The sequence below is a fragment of the Cervus canadensis genome, chromosome 10, assembly GCF_019320065.1.
Source record: "Cervus canadensis isolate Bull #8, Minnesota chromosome 10, ASM1932006v1, whole genome shotgun sequence".
NCBI classification, from domain to species: domain Eukaryota; kingdom Metazoa; phylum Chordata; class Mammalia; order Artiodactyla; family Cervidae; genus Cervus; species Cervus canadensis.
Window position 1 is genome coordinate 11,155,187 of NC_057395.1, and position 24,570 is coordinate 11,179,756.

General features: G+C 43.1%; 1 protein-coding gene and 1 long non-coding RNA gene across 4 annotated transcripts in view; one reads left to right on the forward strand and one right to left on the reverse strand.

The window, feature by feature from the left end:
• Positions 1 to 7,451, forward strand: part of LOC122447822 — a 127,222-nt gene extending 119,771 nt beyond the window's left edge. Inside the window, exons 5-6 of the long non-coding RNA XR_006271390.1 lie at positions 572 to 666; positions 6,953 to 7,451. This is a non-coding gene — a long non-coding RNA (uncharacterized LOC122447822). The remainder of the gene's footprint in view (positions 1 to 571; positions 667 to 6,952) is intronic.
• The window catches only part of MACROD2 (mono-ADP ribosylhydrolase 2), a 2,136,932-nt gene that overhangs the window by 131,628 nt on the left and 1,980,734 nt on the right, over positions 1 to 24,570 (reverse strand). For 2 of the 3 annotated variants that reach the window (XM_043478451.1, XM_043478448.1), the window contains exons 12-13: positions 11,918 to 12,028; positions 6,939 to 7,007 (exon numbers count right to left, since the gene is read on the reverse strand). In XM_043478451.1, coding sequence (XP_043334386.1) covers positions 6,939 to 7,007; positions 11,918 to 12,028 — 180 coding nt within the window. The remainder of the gene's footprint in view (positions 1 to 6,938; positions 7,008 to 11,917; positions 12,029 to 24,570) is intronic. The other variant, XM_043478449.1, reaches the window with a different exon arrangement.

The following is a 24,570-nucleotide window of genomic DNA, read 5'->3' on the forward strand; positions in this document are numbered from 1 at the left end:
ATTTTACATATGAGGAAACTGGGGAGCACATAGATTAAATAATTTGTCCTAAGTCACATAACTCAGAGGAGAGCTGAAATCTGGACTCTGGGAGTTGAACTCAGAGACTAGATTCTTAATCGGTGTGCTTTACTCTCTGAATATCTGGAAGGTGGGAAGGAAGCGAACAAGTTAAAAGGAAAATGATATTAGAATCACACGTCATATAACTGATTGATACAAAATTTTACGTGGTTGCAAATATTCAGAAAGTGATGTGTGGAGAATGGCCCTCAGAGAGCAAATGGTAGTTGTCTCCAGGAGCTGTGACTATATTTGTGAATTTATTCTTTTTTTCTTAATCTTAACTCTTTATTTTTTAAATTTATTTTCAATTGGAGGATAATTGCTTTACAATGTTGTATTGGTCATGTGTTTTTACTCTATTCCTTAAACACTCCTATTAATTATTTGAATTTTCTACAATGAACATATATTATTTAAAAAATCAAAAAAAGGAACAAACTCTATTCATTGTAGAAAAAAATAAAGATTTGTATGCATTTTTTCATTAATTTGAATTTCCTTACAGGAATGATCATGAACATTTACCAAGTTAAAAGAATATTCCTGGCTAGTATAGAATTTAAAACTGAAACCAAAGAAATGACTCAAAATGGAGCCTGGGTAAGTAAATTATAGACTTTTGCTCATTGGAATTAACACAATTAAATGATATTAGACTATCAAAAGACATGGAAAAAATTTCACAATTTTGCTATATTTAAAAGACAACTTCAAAAGGATATGCATTGAAGAGTACTCCCCTTCCAAAAAAAAACTTCATATATATATATATATATATATATGTGGTAGCCTAGAAAAAGACTGGAAGTTTATATACTAGCACACTAATATGTTTATTTCTCGGGATTGACATTATGAGTGATTTTTTCATTTCTTTTTTTGCTTATTTTTTCATTGAATAAACACACAATCTTTATCTTTAAAATAAGATAAAGGTAAGTGATAAAAAATATCTTAATCTTTTCCCTGTAAATCAACCCCAAATCAAGATTTTATCCTGAGAACTGATCATAGATACACATCCAGATTTATCTAAAATATAAATACCGCATTTCGGTATTATTTATAACACAGAGAGAGATTGTAAATAACTAAATAATCTAACATTAGGACACTGGCTATGTAAATTATGGGACAACCATATGATGGAGTATTTTGCCTCCAATAAAAAGTATGCCTTTGAGAAATTTTTAAAGACATGGGAAAATGTTCAGGTTATGTTGCTAATTGAAAAGCAAAATTTTTCTTTTTTACAGTATAATCGCTGAAATGAAAATGATTATATGCTTTTGTTACCTTTTACACTTTTCTGCTGGAGAAGGCAATGGCACCCCACTCCAGTACTCTTGCCTGGAAGATCCCATGGACGGAGGAGCCTGGTGGGCTGCAGTCCATGAGGTCGTGAAGAGTCAGACATGACTGAGCAACTTCACTTTCACTTTTCACTTGCATGCATTGGAGAAGGAAGTGGCAACCCACTCCAGTGTTCTTGCCTGGAGAATCCCAGGGACGGGGGAGCCTGGTGGGCTGCCGTCTATGGGGTTGCACAGAGTTGGACACGACTGAAGAGACTTAGCAGCAGCAGATACTTTTCTGCATTTAAAAAAACTTTTCAATAAATATGCAGTATGCTTTCCAGTAGAAAAATAAGCGCTAAAATATATAGAATAAGATACTATCATTTTTGAGGATTATATAAGATCATGTGAGTATCTGCCATGTGAGTTAATATTGTTAAGGTAGTTCCTCTCTCTCCAACCCCCATGCACATCTTTCTTTCTCTCCTTCCTCTCAGGTTACCTTTTTGTGAAACGAAAAATAGATTGTACAGAAATGAAAGCACTGAGTCCAGGAGATACTCCATATGTCTTAGCTCTCTCCTCTTCACTGAACTACCAGAGGGCAACGGCTCTCATTCCACGCGTCAGACTCTTCCCAGCCCAGAGTGAGAGCCCAGAGGGGCCGCGGTGTCTGACGCTCCATCAGCGAATAGCTAGGACAGGGGTGTCCCACCGTGGTGGGGCGTGGGCAGGATGCCAAGCGGGGCGAGAAGGGATGCCAAGAACAGGGGAAGAACTAAGGGAAATCAGACGAGAGAAGTCTGAGGGGAGCTTCACGGGTGGCCCAGTGTTTTGTTTCTCTCCAACAGTGTAGACAAGGAATAGAAACAGATTCTGGAGGCTTACAGCTATTCGTGGTTGGGAGCATTTATGCTCATCTCTTGGGCTTCCCTTGTGGCTCAGCTGGTAAAGAATCCACCTGCAATGCGGGAGACCTGGGTTCGATTCCTGGGCTGGGAAGATCCCCTGGAGAAGGGAAAGGCTCCCCACTCCAGTATTTTGGCTGGAGAATTCCATGGACTGTATAGTCCATGGGGTTGCAAAGAGTCGGACACGACTGAGCGACTTTCACTTCACTTCACTTGCTCATCCCTGAATGCGATTGCTCACACATAACCCCACCCTTTCTCTGCTGTCTTCTTTGGCGAGCCTGACTCTTTCTCAAGCTTTCCCCCATCCTCTGGAAATGCTGACCTCTAGGAGGCCTGAAACTAGATTCAGGGTTAAGGTATCCTTCGCCAAGTGACATCCCACTTCATAAACAGCAGACAGCAATGATGTGACTTACTCAGAGCGCCAAAGGAATCCAAGCTCGAGCGTGTGTGCACCTGAGCGTTAGTTGATTTTGCTCATATGATGAGCATATGGTTTAGTCTAGCTGACCTTCAAATTCAAATTGGGTAGATTAAGAAATAAGATGGGCTTCCCAGGTGGTTCAATGGTAAAAGAATCCACTTGCCAATGCAGGAGATGCTGGTTTGATCCCTGGGTTGGGAAGATCCCCTGGAGAAGGAAATGACAACATACTCCAGTATTCTTGGCTGGAGAATCCCGTGGACAGAGGAGCCTGGTGGATTACAGTTCATGGGGTCACAAAGAGTGGGACATGACTTAGTGACTAAACAACAACAAAAAGAAATAAGATAGGAGAATCAAGATGTGTTTAAATAGCATTGTTCCCCCTAATAAGGTACCTTAACCTTGGCTGCAAGTGAGGATGATCTATTAAGAGTTAACAGGACAGAGAATTCTCCAAGAGTTAAGCAGACTGACTACATCTTAAATAATGATGATGAGGATATAGCAGTTTCAACCAGAGTACTTGATATTCCTAATGCTCATTTTAATCCTGGGTTTACACTCCCCTTCATCTGATTGCCTCTATATTTGCTAACTTAAATAGCCTTAACATTTGTACTCTTGGGTTTGTATTTAAGGATTTAAATTGTAAACTACCGTTAAATCAATCATTGGAATATTTTTACCAGTAGAGAAAGAAATCTGCCAATAGACAAGTGTGTGCCCTGTTTTATAAATGACCCCAGAGTTCCTATCAACTGACAGATATTTTCTCAGGTTTCTTTAACTTGGAGTTCATTTCTATTCCGTCCTGGCTGTCGCATCCACCCCGTATGGATGAATTATTCATCAGCATTCCTCCTCCTCACATCTCATCCTCCCAGCTCAAGCAATGCCCACCCAAGGGCTGGGATGAGTCACTGGAACAGGTGTCCTCCGTCTGAAGCTCAGAATCTAGCTCTTGATCCATGAGTTGTACCTCCTTCTGTTAGCGGTGTGGACGGTTAGCAGTTACACAGGGTAAATGGGCAGTAAGTATCCATTCTCACCACCTGGTGGGAAATGTGTCTAGAACACTTCAACAAAATCACAGACCTAGAAGACACCCCCAAAGATGTTTCCTCTTGAAATTATTCTGCTTCCACATACCTGTTTTAATTTTTTTAAAAAAATCTTATCTTCCAAACCAAGTGACATTACCTGCTCATTTTTTTTTTTTGTTTATTTTTAGCCCTTGCACTCTAAGAAGACAGTGAGGTTCCTGTGGGAGCCAAAATTATAACAAATATAAAGCCAGTCAACCAATAAGCAAAGCTAAAATAACTGACAAGGCTCAAAATCTCTGAGAATTATATTGGAAAGGATACTAAAAAAAAAAAAGGCCAGTCCATAATATTGGTGATTCCAAGACCTAAGAAGAAGATGCTGGGTCAGAAGCAAAGCCTAGAAAAGTCAAGAGCAGGGGCTCCTTGATAACCTTTGGTCAGCAAAAATGCTCTGCACTTAAACTGGAGAGTTTTAATAAGCATTTTTTTAAGCAGTCTTATAGCTGCAGAGGTCATAAATAGCCCAGACATCACCAAGGAGATATATTTCTGCATGTAACATGATGGTGAATATTTGAAATGAATTCTCAACACATATGAATGCCTTTTAACCTCATCGTGACCTCAATCTTGGAGGATCTCAATGGCAAATTCATTTCTTTTTTTCATTCTAAGCCATGTCTCTATCAATCAAGCTAAAGTATGTTGTATTTCCAACACGTGCAGTTCTATAAGCAATAGACGCTTAGTCTAAGCACTGGAATGATAATCAGTTAAAATAGTGGTCTTCTATAAATACATGCTATTTCAGAAAAAAGGCAAAAATCATAACCTGTATATTCTGTTTTTAATGGAAACTGGATCACATGTAAATGTGCACTTCAAAATTCTTTTCCTTAGATTCAGGGGTTAATGGACATTAACAATTTCAGTAAAAGAATTCCCCTTACTTCACATTTGGTCTTATTAGGAAATGGCATTTGTGATACATGACAGAACTCATTGGCGTTACCACCATTAAAAGTTTCGTGTAAAAAAAGAAACACCTAAAAGTGTTCTGAGAAACTGATCCTGGCATGAGCAATTAATGGTGTGAGATCCTAAAAGCATGAAGAAACATCGCAGTGTGTTTCTGCAAAGGTGTGATATCTCCAAACCAAACAGCGCCACAGGAAACATCTCAGTTTGAAGCACTTAAATTAGATTACTTCTCTTGTTTCCGAAAACTCTGCTATTCCACTTCAAGACGTTTAAAAATTGTTATCACAGGCTGAATGACTGGGACGGCTTTGCAGGAGGCTCTGTGATAAAGAATCTGCTTGCCAGTGTGGGAGATGTAGGAGACACAAGGAGATACAGAGGATGGGGGTTCGATTCCTGGTTGGGGAACTAAGATCGCACATGCCCAGGAGCCACTCAGCCTGTGCACCGCAAGAGAAGCCCCCCTCACATACACCACAAACAGAACAAGCCCACATGGTGCAAAGAAAACCCAGAAAACAAACGTAAAACAGCAACCAAGAAACACATATTTGAGGAGTATGAAGGGAGATGCCAAGGGATTCATTAAAAAAAAAAAAAAAGACAATGAACTAGAAAAAGCCCACCAAAACAACAGTACAGTGGATGCCGTCTTGGTCCACAGGATCCCCCTTCAGGAAGGAAGACCTTACTCTTCCAGTCTCTGGCTGCCCTCATCCTTTCTCAAGCTTCTAGGATCATCTGAACAGAAGAGACAGGCTTCACCCAAGACCACAACCCCTTCCCCTGGCAGCCAGTGACAGGTTGGGAGGTTATAAGAGCCAGACTCTCACATCCCAACTGGACATCTCAGAGCTGTCACGCCATCTTCAGCCTGGCTGCAGCTTCGGCTGAGAACGCCTTGCGTTCAATTTCTTTACCAGTTTTCCATTCTTTCCTTTCACAAGTGTTGATTCCAAGAGCCCTCCCTAATAAAGGTTAGCTCCCTAGTCTTCTGGGGAACCCACCCTACACAGGTACCAGGGGAACAGTTTGAGCAATGGGCATGTATTGCCGTATTCTGGGAGGTAATTCTCCATTCTATAGAGGAGAAAACTGAACCGCAGAGAAGTTAACTACTTGTGATGACATATGAATTCCTTGCTAAGTACTAGAATTCCTTGTGAAAGGCTACATACCTTGCTAGTGCCAGAGACAGGATCTAGGCCTCAAGCATCTGGCCCCGGAGCTCACACTCTTAGCAACTATCCTTCTTACACAGGATGACTCACTTATAAAAACCATTTACAGGCAACAGGAGATGAAACGACTGATGTAAACAGTTGAGTGTTATTTTTAAGACAACTTTGATTTTCTAAACATTGATTCCAGGACTAGCTAATATCAACCTTACATGCAGATATATTTTCTTATCACTCCAAACTGAAGAAATGCATTCAGCATATTAATCTAAAAGTTCCAAGTAGGTCATATGGTTTAGCAGACGCCCATTTGTACAAGTACAACAATCTCATCTACCATTCAGAGTTTTTAGTAGTTATCAATTACAGATTTAAAATATTACTTTTTTGTGTGTGGGGACAATTAATCACAGGGGGGAGAAATGACAATTTCATTTTCCTTTAGGTAATACATATTTTTAAAACTGTGTTATCTGCACATGAATGTTCCTGCAATGTCTCCCTCAAACTTTCTCTTAGGACCTACATAAATTTTTCTTTTCCTTTTTTCTTCTTTTAAAGATACTTGGGTCAGCAACATTTTCTCACAGTAACTGTCCACAGAATGAGGAGTGATGCTCTTGTCAAAGATTTATTTTCAAGGATGCCTTTCAAACATTTCTTTTTTATTCTGCCTAGATAATGGAGTTCTCTGGTAGGTGATTCTCAAATGAACCCATTCCTGACAAGTAGCTGTAAACAGCCTCCTTCTGGTGTTTCAAATAAACATCTTCTTTAAACGTAATTTCTCCAATCATCCTGTTGTTTCATGAACAGTTACTGTTAGAGGAACAAATGGATATACAAATTCTGGAAAGGGTAGATATGGAATAAAATAGAGCGGGTTGGCTATTTGTGTTGGAAATAGAGATGCTTAAAGAGGACTGGATGGATTTGCTCACTATTTCATTTTCCCCAAACAAACAAAATCCAGATGGCTTCCTGAGAGTTTGCACAGATTTTTAGATGAGTAAGTGGTCGCATACCTTCATCTTTACAGACTTCAACTGCTTCCTCAGAAGAAGGGCTGGGTGCCGAAGCAGTGCTGGTACCATCTGTGAGGGAGAAAGAGACGCTGTCTCAGAGGCCGTCCTGCGGGGTGGGCGCTGCCCTGCCCACCTCACCTCCCACTCCCCCGAAGGAAGAGGGAGCCCGTTTCACGCTCTCAGACACTGAATGGTCTTCGGAGGGGCTCGGGTTTGTGACCCTCCTCTATGACAATTGGAACAAGAACCCTTGGGTAAGACTGAGCCCAGTGAACTACAAACTATGCTTCGGTGAGGAAGACTGGGACTGTTAGGCTTTGGCCTTTTGTTTCTTCCCTCGCCTCTAGAAGAATGGGAGGCTAGCTTTCTTAGTAAAAGGCTGCGAGTTTCTACAAAGTGCTTTTCTGTGTGTGTGTGTAAAGTCTGGGTTTCCTTAGCACCGCGCCTCGTCCCATTAGCCACGCGGTCAGGCTGCAGGGGGCGCGGCGGGCCGGTATCCGTGCGGAGGCCCGGGAGGAGGGGGGCCTGTGTCAAAGCACCAAAAGCCACTCTGTGATTTCATGTCAGTCAGGCACAGGGTGGGGACCAAGGAACCTGGAGGTCCCTGTTCTGTGCTGCCACCCCCCTCCACCCCCACCTCATCAGAGCCGGTCTTTCTATTTAGGACTTCAGCACTCCAGGGACTCACTCCACTTGGCCTGCAGAATGGTAACTACTTACTAACACTGAAATAGTACATTTAAGATGGGAAGGATTATCAAAGTCATTTGGAATGGTTAATACTTGACAAATGGAAAAGGAATGTATACATTTTTTCATGCAGTAACGAGGTTATAGAACTAAAGATAACTCAAAAACGCATGACCACACACACACGCGCACACACACACACAAACACACACATGCTCAGGACATTTGTATCAGCCTTGAGCTGGACAAACGTGTGTTAGTTGCTCAGTTATGTCTGACTCTTTGCAACCCTGTGGACTGTAGCCCAACAGGCTCCCCTGTCCATGGGATTCTCCAAGCGAGAATACTGGAGTGGGTTGCCATTTCCTCCTCCAGGGGATCTCTCCATCCCAGGGATTGAACTCACGTCTCATGTCTCCTGCACTGGCAGGCGGGGTCTTTACTACTAGCGCCACATATGAAGTCCTCTGGAGTGGGTAGCCATTCCCTTCTCCAGGGGATCTTCCCGACCTCAGGATCCAACTTAGGTCTTCTGCATTGCAATAAGATTCTTTAATGTTTGAGCCACCATGGAAGCTCACCGCTGAGCAAGAGAATCCAACAAAAACCTGTTTGAATATCTCAAAAAAAGACTGATTTTTCCATACAAAGTAAAAAAGTGGCTACCTTGGTAATGCCTTTAAAACTTTACAGATATACTTACTAAACTGAATCTCTGAAATAGTATTAATATTATTCTGTGAGCAATTAATAAGTATCTATATTTTCAACAAAATAAAGGCTAACCAGATTTGTTTTTCAGCATATCCTTTGCCTGTAATGTACATGACCATCACTTTCAGGTCACATTTCTATCAGAACAGAGAATAAAATTTTTTAGTAGGGAGATAATGGGAGATGAATCACTCTCTTTTGTTAGGTGACAAACTCCTATGAACAACAAAAGAACAAACTAAAAACAATCAATCCTCCCTTGATGTCACATCATCCCAGTTCTCTGCTTCCCTTCAAGGCAAAACTCCCCGAGAGAGCAGTCCATGTTGTTGCTCCAGACTTCCTCATCTCACAGCCTCTCTGTAACCTACTCCAATTGGCTTCCATCCTCCTTGCAGCATTCTCTTCTCAAAGGTGTCAGTGACCTCACTTTGCCAAATCCAAGGGTCATTTTTCTTTTCTTATCTTCCTTGACTTCTCAGGAGCATCTCAGAGTCTACTCTGTTCTTTCTGAAATACTTTCTTGCTGCAGCTGTTCCCTTTTCCCTTGTTGCCACAATCCAGATGCCATGGTATCCCAGGCTCGATTCTTCTCCTTATTTACATGTTCTCTCCAGTGAATCTCACCGAGTCACTGGCTTTCAGTAACATTTCTACACCAGCGACACCCAAGCCTATGTTTCTGGTCCACATCTCTTCCTAGAAATCCAGACTCATATATCTAAGTGGCTTCTTGACATCCCATATGGCTGAGAGTCCTCTTGGATTTACCATGGGCAAATCTGAACTATCAACTCCATTAACAAAAACTGCCCTGTGGCCAGTCTTTCATACACTAGTTAGTGGCACCATCATCCACATAGTTACTGATGCTAAAGCCTAGGATGTAGCCTGGGTTTCTATGCCTGTATCTAAACCGTCAGTACACCCTGTCACCTCTGCCTCTGGGATGAAACACAGCAGTCCACTTTGTCTCCATTTACAGAAACTGCCATCACTACCTTCCTGCTACAGTCTTTCAACTGGTCTCACTTTGGCTCTTCTGACTCATTTTCATTCACAGGCAAGAGTGAGCTAGTTAAAACCGATTATGTTCCCTCACTACTAAACGCCTTCCATTGGCTTCTCCTTGTAGTTCTAATAGAATCAGTTCTTACTGATTACATCAGACATAATCTGGTCCTATGGTGTTTTCCTGAATCCCACCCCCGTTCTCCCTCATCCACCAGGCTCCAGTCACTCTGAACTTCCTTCTCCGATGTTTCAAAATTCACCTGAACATCTGCATTCTCTGGTCCCTCCATCTGGAACGTTCTCCTGCCATTTTATCCCTGAAATTTCACTTTAATTACTGTCCTCAGGGAGTCCTCCCTGAGTGCAGCCAATGGAAAGCTGCCTTCTCAGGATTCCTTCTACATTACCTCATTTCTCCACGAGGTGCTTATCACTACCATGCTTTTCTTATCATTTCCTTTTGGATCACTGCCACTGGAGTAAAAATTTCAAGGAAGAAAAGATACTGTCTTTATAGTTCACTGCCCTATTTCAGGGCCCAGAGCAGTGCTTGGGCCACAGTGAACGCTGGACAGGTATTTGTTCAGTGGCTGTTTGAGGAATAAGATCCACCACTTTGATTTGATCATGACAGCAGTCAGAACTGCTGGATGATGCTGGCTGGAGATTGTGCTTTTTGCATGACATGGAAGAGGCGTGCAGAGCTGTGCAGTTAGAATTGAAGCCGGAATTTCTAACGAATGAAAGGAAGATATTTTTATTTTGGAAGAATAACAGCAGGTCAAAAGGATTTTAATGACCACCATTGCACCTCTGACTTCTCTGCACCAGGACTAGGGAGGTAGAGCAGTTACAACCATGCATGCCGACAGTGGCCAGGTCCGAGGTGAATCCTGCCATTGGGCTTTGAATCAGCGGGCAGCCCTGCTTAGAGGAACAAGAAGAGGTGTGTTTGGGAATCTTCTCTACACTGAGAGGCAGCCATACTGCGGTCTGTCCATCTGAGAGGTGGAGAAGAAGGCTTATGTTCTACGACTCTTTCCTAACATGCAAGACGGTCCCAAATCCATGAAGAAACTGCCTGTTCTCAACTGATTAAGGGGAAAAGAGATGAATAAATAAAATGCAGGCAGATGTGTGTGCATGTAAACATGTGTGTGCCTGTGTGTGTGTATACACGTGTGTGTGTGTGTGTGTGTGTGTGTGTATGAACAGGGTGGGCAAGATTTATGTCGATAAAGAGTTTGGGACAGAGAGCAACTGGGGTTGCAAAGAATCAGACGTGACTGAGCACACAAACACACACACACACACGCACACATGCACACACACGCACACACGCAATGAGTGAATAAAACCTGTAAAGCTGCAACATTCAGAGAATGGCCTCAGCCGTCAGCAGCCGGGTGACTAATACTCATCAGCCCCAAACAGTGAAAACAGTGACAGCTTTTCACAGCAGCCTCATCTTCCACGGAACATAACGACGTGGTGACCGGGAGCTGGGGGCAACGGTGGTGCGGATGACAACGTTTTTCTATATCAGAAATTCATTCCATCCCAAGGACTACGTTTAAGCAAGGGGAGCGGGCTGACCCAGCAGCAGGTACACGAGGTCCCGGCGCCTTGCTTCAGCGCCTCCTCTGATGGGCCGTCTTCAATTCCATCTTCCAGTTTAATAGTAAAGGCTTTCAGTTCTCCAGCAAGAGTTCCCAGGTTAATGGAGGAACTTCTCACTGACAAACCTATCACACTACCTGGTTTGTTTCCAAGAGTCCAGCATAAGGCTCAGACTGTGGCTGGCACATGAACAGAGCTCCCCATTTTAAAGATGCCCCACTTATTGGGCTCATTAGAACCAGAAGAATGACTCAGAAAAATAGAAGGAGGAGGTTTTTGTTTGGGTGGTTATGTTGACAACTGCATAATGTGTGTGTGAATTGTTCTTTCAAAGGAGAGTGTGCCTGAGTATAAAAATGGGGAGGAAGAAAAGAAAAACCTAAGGTGATGACCATCTTTTTTGAGTCTTAAGTGTTAAAAATGTTCAATTTACAACCCGCAGCAGAAGATCTCTCAGCATGTCATTGGCACCTCCGTTCTTTGGATCTCACAGAGCGCTGGGTATGGGGTAGTCAAGGCCACATCACAGCATCATCCACAACATACAGAAAAATGAACAGAAGCACAGCTCTTCAAAAGCGAGTGCAGAACAGTACGGGACACTCCATGTGTTGTGGAAGGAACGCCTCTGATACCTGTCCCTTGAATGTTTCTCATTCTGTTTTTCCCCTCTAACTAAACCTGCTGATTCTGACCTGCCCTAGTCAGCCCAGCTCTGACGCGGTCCTTCCAGCCTCTGCCGGGCCCACGCAGAGCATCACTGAGCCAGCAAAGAGGAGCTCATGACTGACACCTCAGAGGGTCCTCTTCCGACTAAAGACCCTGATGCTCCGCGTTAGCAGGGTTGGTGATCGCCTGAGGGAGACCAGGGTGGACACTGAGGTTAACCCGGTGAAACGGCATAAACATTGAAAAGAGCACTAAGGTAAGCTATTGTTCACCTCTGGGGACGAGGCCGAGGAGACGCTTCAAAAGAAATCTGAGCCCACCTGCTTCTTGGCTCTGTTCTTCTATTTCTTCTGCACTTGGCTTTTCCTCTGGACCATTCTCATCTTTTAAGAAAACCACAGAGGGAAAAAAAAATATACATCAAGTCAATTTATGAAATATCTCTTTATGGCCAATATGCAGCAGTGAAATTAATTGTAACCAATGTAGCATGGCTCGCCATAAAACGAGGCAGAGAGATGAATCAGAGGCGTGAAACAGAAAAATTACCTACATAAATAGGTGCATTTATCCTCGGCCCTTCTCACATGATTTGCTTGGTGGAAAGCTGAACTGCGGTAAACAAAATTCACTCAGCAGTTCCAGTCACATCTCTCCTCTCACACAGCACTTCCCAAAGTGCCAAACAGATTTTAATTTCAATTTGCTTTTATCCCTTGACTCAAGCAATATGCAACGTGTAAGGAGCGTTGGCTGATTATGTTCCTACGCACTTTATTTTCCTGTTTGATTTATGTTGCAAAAAACCCACTTATTTTTACTTAATTTTTTTTTCAGTTTTTACTTAAAATTTTTTACTGGGGTATAGCTGTTTTACAGTGCTGTGTTTCTGCCGCACAACAAAGTGAATCAGTCATACATATACGAATATCCCCTCCCTCTTGGACCTCCCTTCCGCCCCCTCCCCACCCCACCCCACCCCATTAATTTCTCAGACATTTACTTACATTTTACACATGACAGTCTAACATTTCTATGCTACAAAATATTCTGTCTTGAACAGATGATGCTGGTCAAGTTTATGCTGGAATACATAACTCCTTGAAAAATAAATAACTGGGCAGATATAATGGTGGCCATATATTAGAAACTAGCTAAAAATTTCCCTTTGGCTTAAACTGCATATAATATATCTCTGTGGATTTATGTGCAGAAAAAAGTAAACTTTTCAAAGGCAAATAAAGGCATCACTTTAGAACTCATTGCTGGGAGGGTTTCCAAATGTGTTTAGAAATCCTTTTAAATGATAAATTTATATAAAGACAAAGGAATAAAATATAAGACACACAGTTTAAGTACAGAAAACAGAGAAACAGAAGTTATCACCACACGCGGGTTAATGATGGCCAAAGCGCCCTGTTGCTCAAGAGGTGGAATCTACTTCTTTACTCCTTAAGTTCGGACTGGTTCTATGACTTGTTTAGACCAGTGAAATGTGGACATGATTCTCTGGGCCCCTCAAGCCAAAGCCTAAGAGAACTGGCAGCTTTTCCCTTCTGTGTCTGGGAAGCCAATCACCTGCTTAAAGACACTCAGGTGAGCCCCCTAAGGGGCGAGGGGGACAGGGAGAGAGTGGCAGAGGGACCAGGCATGTGGATGAAGCCATCTCCCACCTTCCTACCCGGTCCTGCTGCCAGCTGAATGCACCCGATTGACGATCTCAGCCACGATCACAAAGAGCAGAAAGATCACCCTGCCGAGTCCTTTAAAAATTCCTGACCCCCAGCCGGGCTTAGACCACTTAACTGAGTTGTACTTGAGTGCTCTGACCCACCATCTGTTACAACTACCAACACTTAATCCAGAGGCAAGAGGATGGGCATCCTCCCAGAGGAGGACGCGATTGGTGGAGCTGAAATAAGAGCCTCGGCGGCAGTGAGGGAACCTTTCACCAAGCAGTTCTGCAAAAGAACCTATTGAGGAGAGTGGAAAATGTGAAAATATCTGAAATTGACCTGAATGAAAGAAAAAGTTTATAACAGAGTGACAAAAATAAATAAACAAATAAGAGCAACATTGACATGGGGAAGGGATGCAATCGATGAATAAAGTGTATAAGGGTGGGGACGTCCCCAGGGGTCCAGTGGTTAACAATCCACTTTGCAATGCAGGGGACATGGGTTTGATCCCTCGTCAGGGAACTAAGATCCAACATGCCACAGAGCAGCTAAGCCCACTTGCCTGAACTACTGAGCCTGCGCCCCAGAGCCCATCTGCCACAACTAGAGTCCATGGGCCGCAGTGAAAGATCCCACGTGATGCAATGAAGATCCTGCATGCTGCAACTAAGTCCCAACACAGCCAGATAGAGTATGTATGTAATTCCCTTGCTTGCTCCTTGGAAGAACAGCTATGACAAACCTAGACAGTGTATTAAAAAGCAGAGACATTACTTTGCTGACAAAGGTCCATATAGTCAAAGCTGTGGTTTTTCCACTAGTCATGTATGGATGCTGAACACCGAAGAATTGATGCTTTTCAACTGTGGTGTTGGAAAAGACTTGAGAGTCCCTTGCACTGCAAGGAGATCAAACCAGTCAATCCTAAAATAAATCAACCTTGAATATTCACTTGGAAGGACTGATGCTGAAGTTGAAGCTCCAATGCTTTGGCCACCTGATGCGAAGAGCTGCCTCATTTGAAAAGACCCTGACACTGGGAAAGATTGAAGGCGGGAGGAGAAGGGGAAGACAGAGGATGAACTGATTGGATGGCGTCACTGACTCAATAGATGTGAGTTTGAGCAAATTCTGGGAGACTGTGAAGGACAGGGAAGCCTGGCGTGCTGCAGTCCATGGGGTCACAAAGAGTTGGACATGACTTAGCGACTGAACCACAACAAATTCCCTCTGCCCAGCACTGTGCCATTTGTCACAGGGTCATAGTATCACCTGGGTAGGGGTGGCTCTGCAGTTCCCCAAACCCAAGGTTCTCCGTGGCGTATTTACAAGGACATTTCTGACGTCTCTCTGTCCTGGTTCTCTAGGGAGGTGCTGTAGGAAGGCAGCGGTCATCCTTGATGTTCCCGCTCCTGTCCACAAGGTCCAGTTGGTCCAGGAGCACGTGTCAAAGCCATAGGTCAGTGTTCTGCCTTCCTCCCACCACATGGACTCAGACTCAAGCAGGAAAAATCTACCAGCTTTCCTGTCTCCCCGACAGCCAGACCTTTTAACGCAGATTTTACAATAGGCTTGAAGTCTGCAGTGACCGACCGTTTTTAAAATTAATCTGGTCACCGCATCTCTCATTGAGTGGGGGTAAAAAGCTTTCTTGTGAAGAGAGAAAGAGAGAAGGGAAAGAGAAACAACAGTTAAGTCTCAGGAAGGTTCCAGCAGTCCTAAACACATGAAAAGGAAATTCAGAGCCCCCACGTCCAACGTTACAACCGTAAGAAACAGTCTGATTCTTTATCTCACCTACGGCTACTGAGTTTTTACCCTTAATCCCCGCGTCCGCGGTGGTCCCACTCCCTAATGAAATTGCCCAAGTGGCATGTTTTGTTTTCCACTTGGAAAACAGAGTCTTGGCTGTGGGGTGCTCTGGGTTGCAGGATTTCTGCCCTTTGGAAGCAAATTCAAGAAACACTTGGTATGTTTATCACGGAGTAAATGCCTTCTAGAAGAATGCTATATTTGGCATTTGAGTGTCTTGCCCTCAAACGAAAAGGTTTAGGTATATTGCTTTCATCTGTTTTCAAAGACAGTGCATCGTCAGAGCCAGCAGGGGGAGCCAGTGTAGAAGTCTTGCTTTCCAAGCCCAATTGATACATTCTCTGGCAATTAGACTAGCATTCATTTCACTTTCAGAAGGACAGTTTGCCTGGCTTCTAACATCCCATCCATTTAAAATGCCTCAAATGGGTGAGTTCTGAGTGAAACAGCGGGCTTCCTCTGGTAGGAAAGAAAAAAATCCCATTACACCGTTACCCATAAGTATTGGATAAGGACAAGCTTTCCTTTTTGTGGCCTTGTCTGTCTAGCTGTCTTCACAGGAAGCACATAAACAATAAAAAAGTGAAGTAGACTGTGGAATGTAAACTTGAGGTTATTAGAAGGGATTTAAAAGGCTCACAATAAATGTGAAGAAATATACGGAAGTGACAGGCTATTTTGTGAGCCTAAAAAATGTCACATGGAAGCTAAATTCTCCTAGTTAATATAGCTCTAGGATTCCATATTTATTTCCAATAATAAATTTCCACCTCATTCATGTTGAGTGTCACATAAGACTATTTCCCCACGCCTACAAGCATGGTGACCTGTGCAAATTCTAATGGTTAAATTATTTTTACTTCTCCAGTATGAAACCTCTGCCCTCTATTCTTTCAGCCCATATGCATGGAGCACATACTATATGCAAGGATATTTCAGGGATTTTATAGAAATAAAAATGAGAGACTCCTGCTGTAAAGCTGGAACCGAGCAGAATCCTACAGGGCTCTCCCACTTTCTCAAGTACAAAACCAAGAAGTTCACGATCAGGACAACAGCGTTGCAGACTCAGCATCTGATGCATGTTCTTGAGTTGCTTTACAGTTACCATAACTGCCACCAGAGGGGAAAAAAACTAACTGTGTGATGCCAGACTGCAGCCTTGCCAGAAGCCCCTCCCTCCGTCTTGAGAAGCACTGAGTCTATGGTCAGCATGATTCCAAGAACTGACCTCAAGGGAACGAAATGGACATGATTGCCCATAATAGTCTCTATCTTTGTTGGCATCAATATAATTGCAGTCTATCCTGCCCATATATGAGAGCAGGCAACTAAAACTGTCAGGAAAGAGACGCTGACATCTTCCACTCTAGAACACTATGTTGACATGAAGAAGTTCCAGAAGACAGACCTTCCCCTCTAATCCCACAGAAATGGGATGATGTTCTGACAAGTGGGGACTTGCCAGCAGCTCTTTGAAGCGAACTGTCCTCAGCAGAAAGCCCCTTTTCCTGTCACTGTAGCAAAGCTATACTGTAACTAAGCTTTAAGCCAGGCACCCCCACCTCTACTCATTTCCGGCCCAAGCAACGCCTTTCAAATCTTTTAATCACACAAAACCTTGCCTGACTTGTAGATCAAAGAAGAATAAACAATTAACAGATGACCAGATCGCTTCCTGAGCTTCCCTTTCGGTAATCTCATGAGCAAACTGTGTGACCAAGCTGTGTGAACAAGACAGCGTCTAGGGGAAGATCACAGAAGTCAACAGCCTGACGCAGTGGGGGACAGGGACGAGTCTGACCCCTGTCTCAGTAATTAACTGAGGTTACTCTCCTCCTTTCCTTTAAACCTTTTATGGCTGAGTGGAATCTTTGGAGGTGTGTTTTGGGGGACGCTGAGTCCACCATCTCCCCAGATTGTTGACATTCTGATTATAAGGCCCATTTCCTCTCTACCCTTTGTGAGTATTAATTCTGTAAGTGGCAAGCAGTAGGGTCTCCCATTGATAACAAAGTGAATTTGTGTAAATGTGCAGTTCATGTTTAATTCTATATGGATGAGCTTTTTAAGGGCAAAATTTCAATGTCGTGGTTACAAATTGCTATCCTGATATTTGCAGTTCCTTTTGTGAGATGTGCATAGGGATGGGAGGGGAAAGGGGAGGTAAGTCAGAACAAACGCACCTTGCTGCTGGGGAAACAGCCTGACGTGTGCTGCCTCCGAGCACCCTGTTATCTTTTCCAAGGTTTCTGCACATGGGCAGGGCACAGGCAACTCAAACCCAGTGGTTTGCAGCCTGGATTACTGGTTTCAGTTCTTGAGTTCCATGGTAAGGGATCACACATCTCAAGGTCCTTCCACTGCTGTTGGACTTGACCCAGGGATATGGCTAATGAACTGTCAGTGGACATGACAGGAGCAAAGAGCTTGAGGAAAGTCCAAGCATAATTGGACGTAGTGCTGGTGCTTCTACCATTGGCCGTGACAAGATGACGCCTCTGTAGCCACTGGCTTAAAGAGGATGAGAGAAACCAGGAGCAGACTTGACCCACATCACAGTCTGGAGGCAAGATCAGAAAACTCACAGCATGATATCCAATGGCCCAATGGAGCCAGCCTACATCAGCAGACCCTCGGTCAACCTGCAAACCTCTGAGGATGAGAACAAATCTTTTTGTTGTAAGGCTCTGAACTTTGGGGTGATTTGTTATATAGCTTTATTGTGATAATAGCTGATTAATACCAATGGTATCTTAATTTTTCTCAGGTCAGGAAGTCTCAGGTTTTTTTTTTTTAATCAGCACTTTTTCATTTATAAAGAATTCAGTCTTAAATTTTGTATTTTGCCACACAGCTATATCCTTACATATTCCAAAACTCTCTAGAAGACACTCAAAAAATAAATTCAGCTTATATAAGGAATGCTGTTGATGAGTAGGCACTGCCATGAATGTTCATGCTTTATTTAATAGAGCTACGTGGTAGCAGGGTAATACCTAGTTAATACCGGCTGACACGAATGGAATATTGGCTACGTTCCAATCAGTGTCTCAATGCTCTACATAGATTATCAAATTTAATTCTCATAACAACCCAATGAGGTGATGTTATTATTATCCACATTTTGTGGGTGGGGACACTGAGGAACAGAGATGTTAGATAATTTCCCTGAGATCCCACAGTGATGTCAGCCAGGGATTCAACCCAGTCAGCTGATACCAGAGTCCCCTGCTGCCTTCCTGGAAACACAACTAGTATTTGTTTGCTGGAAGCATGGGAAAATGATACCTAACATAATAGCTGAAAATTAAACTATAATCTCATACAAGTTAACACAGAACACTAAGAACATTGAGAAATTAGCTCTTCCAATACTGAAGCCAGATGGGTGCAAAGGTACAGCTCTGAATTTGTTCTTTAATAGTAAGGATATTTTGAAATGATTTTTTTTTTATTATATAAAGGAGATTTTATTAAAATAATTTTATGATGCCTACTAAAGTTGCAAAAGTATATATTTTTTTTTAATTTTTTTATTAGTTGGAGGCTAATTACTTCACAACATTTCAGTGGGTTTTGTCATACATTGATATGAATCAGCCATAGATTTACACTTATTCCCCATCCCGATCCCCCCTCCCATCTCCCTCTCCACCCGATTCCTCTGGGTCTTCCCAGTGCACCAGGCCCAAGCACTTGTCTCATGCATCCCACCTGGGCTGGTGATCTGTTTCACCATAGATAGTATACATGCTGTTCTTTTGAAATGATTTTAAACAATGGAGAGTTACAGGAATAGTACAAGAAACTTTCCTTTTTGCCCTGATCCATTTTAGAGTAAGTTGGGGACATAATCACCCCCTTATCATCTTTACCAGCCCTGAATACTCTGGTCTGTATTTTCTACAAAGACCATCTCCATGACCACAATGCAACTACCAAGATCAGGAGACCAGCAGTGATAACATTCTTAATACGGAAGCCACAGTCAAGTCTTTGAAAATTTTCTAAGAACACTTTTCATGGCAATCTACCATCACAAACTGCCTTTCGTTGTCCTATTTCTTTAGTCACCTTCAATCTGAGACCAAGACACCCTCCTGACCTGAACCACACCCTGGCTGGTTGGAGTGGGGGGTGGGAGAGGTTGGTTCCCTACCTCACCACCCGCACTTCAGTGTGAATGCCTAACCTTGCTCAACTCTGCATAGAGGTTTTTAGGATGAAAGAAAGAAAAGAACAAAAGAAGTGAGGCAGAAAGTTTAGTTTCAAACCTTTAAACATTTGTTCTGGAGGTATTGTCAGCCAATTGATCTAAATATATGAATCTTAGGAAATTAAGTTCCTGAGTTGCCTGCCTCACCACTGCAATGAAAGGCCTCAAGTGTGTATTCCAGGGCAGATCAAAGAGGTGTACACGGTCAGGCAATCACCATCTGACGTGAACCGGAGCTGCTGCCTCCCAGGGACAGGCACTTCCGCACCTCTGACCCGTTACCGAGAAGCCCTCCACAGTCCTCCTGGGCTAGACTTTTATCTACATTTTTACAGATGAATATTTCAAGGCTGTGGGAGGTCAAATAACTGCCCCAAAGCCCCACAATTAGTGGCAGAGCTGAGACTTAAAACTCAGGGCCAGATTGTGCCAAAACCTGAGGTCTTTCTTGCCTTGCAGATTCCTGTGACCTCTTTCGAGTTTTGACAGCTAAATTGTAAATCCTGAGGAAGATGTCCATACTGTTCCTGAGATGTCCTCAGCATCTAGCACAGTGCCCACAATCCAGCAGGGTTCCATAAACACCTGCCAAGGGGCTAAGAAGGAAACTTCATCCTCCCCTAAGCAATAATTATTTTGTTGTCGTTAAAACCTTATTCCAGTTCTTGATGAAGAAAAGGTACAGTGTCTATTTCAGCCTCTAGTTGAACCTCATTAAATTCTGGGCTAGCTTTAAAATGTCATGTCTCTTTGATCACAAATAATGGTTCCTAAAAATCAAATGTGGTGCTTTGTAGGGAACACCAGTGGTTCGAGTTCATCTGTTTTCACCATCACCTTGGTCCAAGTCTCTATCTCCACTTCTCCTGGTTTGGGGCAACAGCCCTTATTCTCAGCCTGGAAGGTTTGTTTTGAAATGTTTAAGTCTGATCATACCACTTCCACACAAAGGCGGCAAGGCCCCATGTGATGGAGATCCGCTGTTTTCCTGCTCTGACTTGCTCCTAGTCTCTTCCCCTCTCACTCACTCCAGCCACACTGGCCTGTGTGTGCTGTTTCTCCAGCACACGAGACTGTCTTCTCCTTTGCACTGCCTGTCCCAGCCCCTCTGCCTAGACTCCTTTTCCTTCACGTGTTTCAAGTCTTTGCTCAAATGTCCCCTTTACAAACTGTGCTGAACAGGCCCCTTAAAATTGTAACATCTCCCCACCTCCACACACTCCATCCTCATCCTGATCTGCTTTTTATTTTTGCCTGTTTTGATCATCGATCACCTTCTAATATTTAATTTAGGTAGGTGTTAACATTCATTGTTTATGCATATCCATCATTAATGGAATATGAGCTCCACTAAGGCAGGAATCTTGGGTTACTTGCCTGTTGTCTCCTAAGAATCTAGACTGAGCATATGATGCTCAACAAATATTTGTGAATTAATGAAACATGCTCATCCTTTACCTGGACTTGCATGGCTACTTTACCTGTCAATCAGGAAAAAAAGGGAAAATTATTTTCTATTTCACAAGCACCAGGTTAGTTGGGCTCCTACATCATGCGAGGCACAATATTTCAAGAAAGATGGCCCAGCTACAGAGCCCAGGCTCCAGTTACAGTATACCTGTCACCATTTTGTCTTCTTACTGGAACAGGACTTAAGCTGAAGCTGAAGCTCCAACACTCTGGCCACCTGATGCGGAGAGCTGACTCATTGGAAAAGACCCTGATGCTGGGAAAGGTTGAAGGCCAGGAGGAGAAGGGGAGCAGAGGGTGAGATGGTTAGATAGCACCCCCAACTCAATGAACATGAATTTCAGCAAACTCTGGGAGACAGTGAAGGACAGAGGACCCTGGCGTGCTATGGTCCATGGGAGTCGGACACAGCTTAGTGACTGAACAACAACCGGAACAGTTGCCTGGGAGAAGGAATCCCTTCTCCAGGCCAGGGGAGGTTGTGTCTGGAACTTGTTACAACACAGTTATCCAGATCAATGGGTTGGAACCTCCTGGTGATGGAGTGGTGCACACAGAGTCCATTTGGGGAGACGGTGAGCAGTGTTCTGGCTGCCAGCAGCGCCCCTCCTCAAACAGTATTACAGCCATGCTGCATCCACAGACGGCGTGTAAGGCCCATGGCTGGTCTTCAAATACAGGACCAAGAAGACCATTATCTTGGTCCACCTCTCTCTAGAAATGTCCCCAAACTGCCTATTTGTGGATGTAGGGGGAAGAGAAAATAATTAAACCTGCTATTTTTAAAGCATATGTGCCTATTAAGAGAGACTTAAGTATGATGCAATTTCAAGGAAAAGAAACTCATGAGACTGTAGTATGCAACTGTCCCTTACATATATTGTGTGAGTTGCTAAGTAGAAGGTCAAGTGTATGAGAAGAAACTCAACAGATACCTGCTGCAGGGTTGAACTTTATAGTTCAATTAAGGTATGACGCTGGCATACCAAAACTTGCCCTGGCACATCTTGATATAAAAATAGCACAAGGCAACACAACCAGACAACTATTTTCAATATCACACATGCCCTCTTAATAGATGGCATATGGTTCTCCCATATGGCATATTAGTACAAATACTTATACTCTGATACGGTTAGTTTTTAATCCAAGGATTTCCAAGTACTTTACAAACACTATTCATTAACACAGTCTTCCTTGGGGAAGTTGCAATGCCTCACAGAGATACGAAACACAATCAATAACCATTAAGGAATGACAATAATAAGAAACATATTAATGTGGCATTTTTTAAAGAATAGGAAACAAAGGGGGATTAAGCAACTTTCCAAAAGTCTTCCAATGAATCCATGGTGCAACTAGGGTTAGAAATCAATTTATGCTGGGGTTTATGGTTATAAATTACACTGGTTTTCTGGTTGTGAAACATAACCTGGTGCCTACATCATAACTGGGAAAATTATGGCCAAAACAAAGCTTAGCACAATGATAAGATTCTTTTGCTCTAACAGACAAAACAACAATTGCACTTTTTCATTAACTTTAAGCCCTCAGGTTAAATTTCCTTCTATAAGTTATATTTCTCACCGTTGTCATTTATGTTTCTGAATTGAGATAACTGGTGTGCCTACACATTTTGTTTAAAACAGTCACACACTGTGCTCTGTGCAGATGTTACATTCAGAACTGGCAAGACAAAACAGTGGTTTACTTTTTTGTGGAATATTAGAAAAGTATATAAAGATGTTCTTTGAATAGAAGAATCATCCCATGAATAAATTCAAAAGCTGTTAGGTATCTTTGTCATGAATTAATATTTGTTGAGTACTTACAAAGTTCAAGATGGTGGAGAGGGAATAAATTAGGCTATTTGAAAGACAAAAGACTTTCCCTTTGGGAGTTGACAAAAGAAAGATGGATGGAGTGTCTTCCTGAGAGGTACCTGTCTGCACAAGGTGAAACGGAAGCTTGAGACAAGCCAGAGAGAAACACAGCATTTTATCTCATATTATGACAAACCTAGATAGCATATTAAAAAGCAGAGACATCACTTTGCTGACAAAGATCTGAAGAGTGAAAGTTTTGGTTTTTCCAGTAGTCATGTACAGATTTGAGAGTTGGACCATAAAGAAGGCTGAGAGCCAAAGAATTGATTCTTTTGAACTGTGGTGTTGGAGAAGACTCTAGAGACTGCAAGGAGATCAAACCAGTCAATCCTAAAGGAAATCAATCCTGAAAATTCACTGGAAGGACTGATGCTGAAGCTGAAATTCCAATACTTTGGCCACCTGATGCGAAGAACTGACTCATTGGAAAAGACCCTGATGCTGGGAAAGAAGGAAGGCAAAAGGAGAAGGGGGCAGCAGAGAATGAGATGGTTATTTAGCATCATTGCCTCAAAGGATATGAATTTGAGCAAACTCTGGGAGACAGTGGAGGACAGAGGAGCCTGGCATGTTGTAGTCCACGGGGTCACAGAGTCAGAAACAACTTAGTAACCAAACAAAAATTAATGTTGCCCATTTCTTTTACATCTTTTTTTTTACATATTTTTTTAAAACATTGCTTCTCAAAATTAAAAAAACAAAACCTCAAAATTAAAAAAATTAAAAGTTGTGTATACATTGTGACTAGCATTATATTTCTCTTGGATGGTTCTGCTCTCAAGATAATTAGGGAGAATGGAGTCTTGGAACAGAGGGTTCAGTGGAGCAGACAGACACTGGGGCTGAAGCTGTCAACCCCTCACTGTGTCCCTGGCACCCACCTCTGATCCACACGCACTCGCACGCTCTGGCTTCTCCCCGTGGACACCATGGCACTGTGTGTAGGATTTGTTCCTAGTTCAACATGATGCTGGTCCTGTGCAGCCAATCGGGAAGCAGCCCTCAACCAACGATGCACAGGTGCTTTCACGCCCCCACGGTGGGACCACCTTGAGACTCCCACGTGGTCTCCCAGAGACCCAGCTCTGCATTTGTCTCCTTCCCTCCCCTGTCTCACATCCATACTCTGCTTCCTGTCTTTCTGGAATCACTCCTTAAATCAACTGCTGGCCCTTGAATCCTTGTCTTAGGGTGGGCTTCTAGGGAACCTGATCTAAGACACGTTTAAGCCAAATAGTTACATACTGTCCTCAATCATAAGTGCTAATAGAGGCAAGTTTTCAGGTTGCCAGGAGGGCTTCAAAGAAAGTTATCAGAGGGGTCTTTCCTGTGGAAAGGGCATCTGAGCTGACAAGGCATTTATTAAGTGAAATTAATAAGGCAGAGAGAGAGAGAGAGATGAGTGTTCCAGGTGAAGAGCTTGTCCAAAGACCTTTATGTGAAAAAGACCCTGGCATCTTTGAAGACTTGGGGGCAGCCAATGGGGCTAAAGTACAGCTGGTGAGGACCATGAAAAGTGACAGTGTTAGCTGCTCAGTCGTGTCTGACTCTTTGCAACCCCAAGGACTGTAGCCCACCAGGCTCCTCTATCCATGGAACTGTGCAGGCAAGAACCCTGAAGTGGGTAACCATCCCCTTCTTCAGGGCATCTTCCTGACCCAGGGATCCACCCTGGGTCTCCCACAGAGCAGGCAGATTCTTTACCATCTGAACCACCCAGGAAGGGCCATGAGCTGGGCCTAAACGAGAGATATCTAGCCAACAGAGTGGGATGAATTAACGGCGAGATGGAACGCTGCAAGGTGGGGAACAAGACTAGAGGTGAGAAAGATGGTGAGGGTTTGGGAATCACTGCAGGA